Below are 7,841 nucleotides of genomic sequence, written 5' to 3'. Positions count from 1 at the left end.
TGACACTGTCACACCCATGCCATGCCATGTTGTCCTGTTATCCTGTTGCCCCATTGCCCTCGTGTTTCTGGTTGCTTTAGTTTATGTTTTTTGGACCTTGTGAATTTCGTTATTTTTTGCCAATTACAATGTTTGCCTTTTTTTCTTAATTAAATCCTCTTTTTTTATTTTTTGACTACATCCCTGCCTTGCTTTCGTTGCTCCCTTCATTTGGGTCCTCCTCCTACGGCCTCATCCTGACACAAAGATGATGATTACAAGGGACCCATGACATAAAATTGATGGGACCAGGGTAATATTTTTTATGAAAACACCTTCCCGAACGTATTCCCCAACAATTGCAACACAGTGCAAAAAAAAAAATCTAGCTGATTATTTGACAAACTGCCAGTCACTGTTATCACTCTTATCAATTTGCAGTACAGTATGAAAGACTTACTCAATCCAAACATGTACCTTTGTTGATAAGTGGTAGCTACACCTTCCTTGGTTTTGGCATTTTTATAGCTAATTTGTCGCATTATTCTAACAAAATGAGTGGTGTAGATCAGAGAAGAAAAAGATAACATGACACAACAAGTGTAGTCCTTGTGGAGTAGTGAAAGGATTTGATTGGTTAAATTTTTACCCCCTCCCCTTGCATCCATCCCCACTTTGCAATTGTCATGTCACATCATCCCTTAGGTGATATGACCCCTGTGTGTACATTTATTGTAAGTCACTACAATAAAGGGAGTCAGCTGAAAAGTCTCAGGTCTACAGGGGCCGGAGACATCTGGAGAAGCAGTCAAAACACAATGGACTGCACCATTGTTTTTCAGCTCAAAACGGAACTTCTCAGCAGAAGAGAATGAAAGGGCCCTTAACTGCTGCTAAACATCGTTTCCGCCTTTAGTTGTCCGAAACAGGATGCAGTGGCAGGAACGTTACTTTCAGAGCCACTCCACTTTGCTCCAAACAGGCAGCCGCATTTTGCTCACATTTCATGTGAAAACTCTCAAGGGGTATTCGTAAAATTGTGAAGCGCAACTATGCCGCTGATCTTTCTGCTACTGCTTTTCATCACCAACTTTGGCGGATTGAATGGCATTGAACATGAAACAATGTGCACACCCAATGCCTGTTTCACTGTCCACATGGAGAAGGTGAGCTTTGACAAGGCCAGTCAGAGCTGCTTCCACAATGGAGGCTACCTGATGACAGTAAGAGACAAAGAAGAAGAAGACATTCTGCACTCTCTCCTGTCGTTGATCCAAAAGGACAAGCGGCAACAATTTTGGATTGGATTGAAGCTGCACAGAGGTGACTGCGTGTTGGCCGACAAGCCTCTCAGAGGCTTCAAGTGGATGTCTGGGGAGAAAGACTCGCACTACTCCAACTGGAATAAAGATCCTGTGGACACTTGCACAGAGCGATGCGTACGGGTTAGTTACAACCCCCCTGACGGCAATCAGCTAAAATGGACTGCTGGCGCTTGCAAAGGCCCTTCGCTTTATGTGTGCGAGTTTTACTTTCAAGGGATGTGCAATGCTCTGCACGTGTCGGGCTCGAGCCACATATCATACACGGCGCCTTTCTCTGCGGAGCCGCTTCAAAATCAGATGAAATCCTTGCCGCTCGGAACATATGCAGAAGTCACGTGCAGTGACCAGCAGTCACACTTATCTGTGTGCATCCGGAGGGATGACAAATATCAGTGGACTGTGCCAGGTCCATTTTGCCAAACGGAACACGGAACTTGTGCACGCAACAACGGCGGATGCGCACACATCTGCCAGCAGGACTGGGATCGGGTGAAATGTCTCTGTCACCATGGTCACGCTCTGGAGGACAACGGATTCTCGTGTAAGATACAAGATGTGTGCAGCGTGGACACATGTGAGTACGAGTGCGTCGTGGGAGAGTCGGGACACATCTGCAAGTGTCCCAACGGGTTCGAATTGGCAGTAAATCAGCGCAACTGTTCTGACGTGGATGAGTGCCAACAGTCGCACGCATGCGGCCATGTTTGCGTGAATACACCAGGCAGTTACATGTGTGCATGCCGGGATGGCTATGAAATGATCAACGGCAACTGCCATGATCTGGATGAATGTCTGCATTCCAAATGCACCCATAGCTGCTTAAACACTGCCGGTTCCTTCTCTTGCTACTGTAAAGAAGGCTATACTTTATTCAAGGACGGCTATTCATGCGTGGACGTCAACGAATGTGCTACTGAGCAGCGCTGTCACTTCAAATGTGTCAATACTGAAGGAAGTTTCATCTGTGTATGCCCAGAGGGCTTTCGTGTGCATGCCAATGGAGTAAATTGCACTCCAGATGTGACAGATGTAGCATTAAATGCGTCACTTGGTCACGAAACACAAGTAAACATGATTGAGATCGTATCCATGACGACAGCCGAGCCCCTGGGACCTCCCACTCCCGCGGATACGCTTCTCCCACAAATGGTGACCATCGCCGCAAGCAATGCATCCCTGCTTGCAAGTGCCATGGTGGTCAACTCCAGAGTGCTGATCTGCGTACTGGGCTCAGTCATCCCTTTGCTGCTTATAGTCGCCGTGACGTTAACAATTGCCATCGTGCGATGTCGGCGATCGCGCAAGGAAGCAAAGAAAAGTGCAACAGACAGTTATTGTTGGGTTTCCTCTGGTTTTGATCCGCGCTTGGAAAAACTCTATGAATCCATCTTGACTGATGACCTATGACCCGATGGAGAGGATTGCCTTCATTAGGGGTTTTTCCATCAATAGGCCCAGAACTTTGAGTTCTGGGTAAAGGAAGTTCTTGGTTGTAAAAATTCAGCAGGGAATTTAAAATTGTGTTTCCACAGCGTCTTCGAGTTCTCAGTACTGTAATTAATTCAAATGAGTTTGATTGAGTCCAGCCGATGTAAAAACAACGCCCCCAAATTTGACCAATCAGCCGTGGTCATTGCAGCCCGCCCCCTCAAAATTCCTGCCTGGCTCGGCAAGATAGTACTTGGGTGCCCACTGGGGAATTTAATTACCCTGGGAATTGTTGTTGGTGGAAAAACGCCCAAACTGAATTTTACCAAGGTAAACTGAAAAGTTCCCCAAAAGTTCCAGCAGTGTGTACAGTGTAATTTATCTTCAAGTGTATATATGTAATTTATGTTGATGTAATTCTACTTTTCAATTGTAAACACGCCAACCACGCAGCCCTTGTCTCGCTTGCTTTCCTCAGTGCTTTCACGCAAACACACACACCTGAATATTGCCTATAATTGGGTTATGAAAAGCCATGTAAATACGCCAAGAAAAAAAAACAAAAACAAAAAAACAAAACAGAATATGCCTCTTATTTGGATTTTTAAAAACTTAAAAATAAGACCTCTGGGTTACCCCTTTTTAGATCGGGTCCTAACATTTTGGAGTGGTGACTACTTTATTAGTATGGTAAGTGTCATAATGAATATAAATTATATTCATTGACTACAAATGCCATCTATTTGCATAATGATGTTGTCTATGTGTTGGGGTTTAGATCGGGATATGCACAGAGGAGTAACGGTCCGCTCACAAATGTTTCAGAAACCAGAATTTTAAACTGAATATTGACTGCATTTAAATGTGGTCAAGGTACACTGTAAAAAAATAAAATAAAATAAAATAAAATAAAATAAAATAAAATAAAATAAAATAAAATAAAATAAAATAAAAAAAGACTTGAAAAAAACCTGGTAAAGTTTTTTTCACTCACAAATTCTAAGTAAATTTTGCAAGGAGAGTATTGAGTACATTTTACTAATTTATTTAAAATAATTTACTCAAGTCAAGTTTATTTATATAGCCCTTATTCACACAATATTCACAAAGGGCTATCACTGGGGGGGGGGGGAGGGGGGGGGGGTGTAGCATGCACTTCACAAATATGGCACTTTACTGTACTTTAATTTATTTAATTCAATCTCCGGTGTAATAACCTTATTTATTGATCGATTGAATTTTTATTTTATTTTTCTTATTATTATTATTAATTCAATCTCTGGTGTAATAACCTTATTTATTGACTGATTTAGTTCTTATTTTTCATTTTATTATTATTATTATTGTTATTATTATTATTATTATTATTATTATTATTATTATTATTATTATTAATTCAATCTCTGGTGTAATAACCTTATTTATTGATTGATTGAATTCTTAATTTTCATTTTATTATTATTATTATTGTTATTAATTCAATCTATGGTGTAATAACCTTATTTATTGATTGATTGAATTATTTTTTATTTTCTTATCTGTTCTCATTGCTGCTGGACATGTAAATTTCCCAGAGGGAGCCATCCCAAAGGGATCAATAAAGTCAAGTCTAAGTCCAAGTCTAAGTCTGGTGCTCAAGCATTGAGGAATGAACTCATGACCTTCAGCTTGGGAGACAGCCACTCTACCACTTCAGCCATGCCGCTCTTGTTTGCCTGTGTGGCTGGTGTGTCCAAAATGAGACCAAAAATGAGGTGCAAGAATTCCACCTGACACCAGCAATATAATTTTGATTGGTCAGGGGTGCATTGTTCATGCCCAGCAGGAGTAGCTTGACTCAGGTGGTAGAGCAGCTGCCTCCTGAGCTGAGGGTCATGAGTTTGTTCCTCAATGCTTGAGTATTTTTATTTTTTTTAAATAAATTAGTAAAATGTACTCAATACTCTCCTTGTAAAATTTACTAGGACTTTCTTAGTGGGAAAAAAACTTTACTCAGATTTTTCCAGTATTTTTTTTTTACAGTAGATGACTGCACAATATTATGAGACCCACAGTTTAATGATAATCACAATAAGAATATCCGTCTATTTATGTCCACAATAGGGTGACATTCTTGCTGGAGCCTGTCTGAGTTGACTTTTCAGGCAAGAGGTGGGGCACATCCTGGACTGGTTGCCAGCCAATCACAGGTCACATACAAACAAAGAACCTCATATTCACATTAACACCAATGGTGCAACGTGTCCAAGCAAACATGAATGTTTTCAAAATGTGGGAGGAAGCCAGAGTAGATTACTCAAAGAAAACACAGAGAGAAATGCCGCACATCTATTGCTCTAGTTTATATTAATATTACTATTGGTAGTAGTCTTGTCTGATTAATTATGTGTGTAAAATAAGTCTGGGACAAAAACCATTTTATTTTTGTTCTGAAAGTAAATGTGTCACGTCTCCTGTGCTTGACATTGGAAAAACACAGTAGGCTACTTAAGTCTTTATCTGGTTTCCTTCCTGCCTTTGCTTTCCTTCCGCAATAGCCTGCAGAGTTGTGAGCTTTCCGGGAGCCAGCCAACATTTGAAGATGAGCTACAGCGCGGCAACATGGCCTGCTTGAATCTCCAGGTGCTTGTGACTCTTCTTTGGATGTCCTCTCTCAACACGTGCTTTTGTGTGGGGCATGCTGGCACCTGCAGGCCTTTCTGTATTGGGAGCAGCTGCTTGGTTATCAACCGAGACAAAGTGGATTTTACCACAGCAGAAGAAAGATGCCAGGCCAGAAAAGGAGCGCTAATGACACTTCAATCAGCACAAGATAAGAGACTACTTGATATTGTGACGAAAGAACTTGGCGGGAACTTTTGGCTTGGACTTTATTTACCAACTGATGCCTGCAGCAACCTCTCCGTTCACATGAGAGGCTATGAGTGGACCTCTGGCAAAGGGCACGGCCACTTTGTTCCCTCTTACATGGCCTGGAAAGATGGCGTTAGCGTCTGCTCTCCTAGCTGCGTCTCACTTTCAAAGGAGCAAAAGCTCAGCGAACGGCCCTGCTCAGATCAAATCGACGGATTCCTGTGCAGGACCTCCCACAAAGATGCATGCCAGGCACAAGAATTATCAGATGCAACCTTTTTCCCGAGTTCCAAGGGCTGCTCCGATGCCCCATGTGAGCAAGAATGCACCGCTGTCAAAGATGGCTTCAAATGCTCGTGTTTCCCGGGATATGCACCGGACAGCAAGGATCCCCGGAGGTGTCGAATCCACTGCGCACGGGAGACGTGCCCCGCCCTCTGCGAGAAAAACACGGACAGTGCTTGCTTCTGTCCTGAGGGCTTCATCTTAAATGACAACTTCTGCGAAGACATTAATGAGTGCACGATGAACGAATGTGAGCAAAAGTGCAAAAACACATTTGGAAGTTTTGTCTGTTCTTGTAAAGAAGGTTATGTGCTAAGACATCAGGTGCAATGTGTAAAAGCAGTTGGTGAACATTTGGTTATGACCACTCCTTCTGTCAGAGGTTATATTAAGCCTGACAATGACACTATGAAAGCTTCCTCTCTTTCCGCAGGCACTTTTATTTGGCTGTGGATTTTAGCTGCTTTGGCTGTGGTTGCCTTTATTTGTGTTGGAAGAATTTACCTGATTAAGCGCCAGAAGCGGAGAGAGCAAAATCCCAACCAAAGATCAAGTGCCCCAATAGAAACTACTTGATACATCATATCAGACATTTGATTTAAATAACGACTTTTTATTCACTGGGGTTCATTAAATGTAGTCATTATATAGCAAACCAAACTGTGTGTTTAAAATAAAATTGAACTATTTTTCCAGTGCATGCACAAATTTTGAATGTACTACATGTTTACAATGCTATACATTATATAACAAAGTACTTTGCTCCATCCTTCCTGTGTGGTTTGCATGCTCTGTCTGTACGTGCGTGGGCATTCTTTAGCTTCCTCCCACATTCCAAAAAGGTGCATTGAAGACTCGAAATTGTCCATAGGTGTGAATGTGAGTGTGTTTGGTTGTATGTCCTGCCATTGGCTCAGCTGCCATCCAGATCAGGATGTACCCAAAGTCAGCTGGGATAATCGCTTGCTTACTGGTGACCCTTGTCAGGATAAGTGGCATAGAAAATAGACAGAGACAGAGATGGGGTGCCATCAGCGATTTGGGAATTCTTATGCATGCTTACTCTTTGCAAAACACATTTGTTTTAGAAGGGACGAACTTTGAGTAAGTTACTGTAATGTTTATCCATAAAACAATGACTTACAATGTATATATTAGACAATACTATACCTCCATAATTTACGGGAATTTCAGATGCTGCTGTATCTGGCTATAATGCATGAGGTCCATCAATAAAACATCCGAACCTTCTTGGTGCCAAATGTGCAAGTGATTAATCACAGCAGGTGTAAAAATGTGCAGGTGTGGCACCGCACCACAAGGTGGCGCTTTCTTTTCTTTGTGTGTTAGTAGTTTTTCCTTTTGCCTTTTTTTTGTATTTGCCCGGATTTTTCCCTGAACGGTCTTTTTTTGTAATGCGCGGTGGCGTCGAGCCCGCTCCTTTTTTTTTGTTGTTAGTTTAAAATAAATGTTGCTAACGTAAGTTGCTCTCCCTTTTTTTGTGTTGCTGTCCCGCTTCGCCGTCCACGGCAAAATCAGCCTCCACACATTACACAGGACTATCAAGATGTCTAGATGAGACAAAAAAAAATGCATTGCAATCAATAGAAGAAACACCAAACGTTTAAAGACTGTCAGTAATGGTTATTTAAAGGTTAGTTGGAACTAAACCAAAAGAAGAACATTGAGAACGTTGTATTCTGGTTATGTGGATATTAGTGTCGCGTTCCCTAAATTAACGGTGAGGGAACGATATGCTTCAATAAACAATTACATTATTGTATTCCTAAATATTTTAAGCACAGTTGACATGTGCTTAAAATATTTAGAAATGATTGATATTGCAGTTCAAAAGTGAGTTTGATTCTTGCTCAAGGCAAAATCCTTTCTCTCACTTTAAGTTGATTTATTAACAACAACAAAAAATGTAATTGTACAATACTAATTTGTAAAAATAAGAGCTGTTTTGAA

At 41.4% G+C, this 7,841-nt stretch overlaps 1 protein-coding gene across 1 annotated transcript; it reads left to right on the top strand.

Moving 5' to 3' along the window:
• Window positions 1–976: 976 nt before the first annotated feature.
• On the top strand, window positions 977–5,794 carry cd93 (CD93 molecule). Its single transcript, XM_077539642.1, has 2 exons — window positions 977–3,062; window positions 5,270–5,794. Exon 1 carries the CDS (start codon window positions 1,032–1,034, stop codon window positions 2,709–2,711), a length of 1,680 nt encoding a protein of 559 aa, XP_077395768.1. The 5' UTR covers window positions 977–1,031; the 3' UTR covers window positions 2,712–3,062; window positions 5,270–5,794.
• Window positions 5,795–7,841: the final 2,047 nt, after the last annotated feature.

The sequence above is a fragment of the Festucalex cinctus genome, chromosome 12, assembly GCF_051991245.1.
Source record: "Festucalex cinctus isolate MCC-2025b chromosome 12, RoL_Fcin_1.0, whole genome shotgun sequence".
Taxonomy (NCBI): domain Eukaryota; kingdom Metazoa; phylum Chordata; class Actinopteri; order Syngnathiformes; family Syngnathidae; genus Festucalex; species Festucalex cinctus.
Note: the sequence above shows the minus strand (reverse complement) of the source record. Positions and strands in the feature narration are given on the sequence as shown.

Bases quoted from the DNA above. Each gene is read 5' to 3' on its own strand.
- cd93 (XM_077539642.1), top strand. From the start codon at position 1,032: ATGCCGCTGATCTTTCTGCTACTGCTTTTCATCACCAACTTTGGCGGA.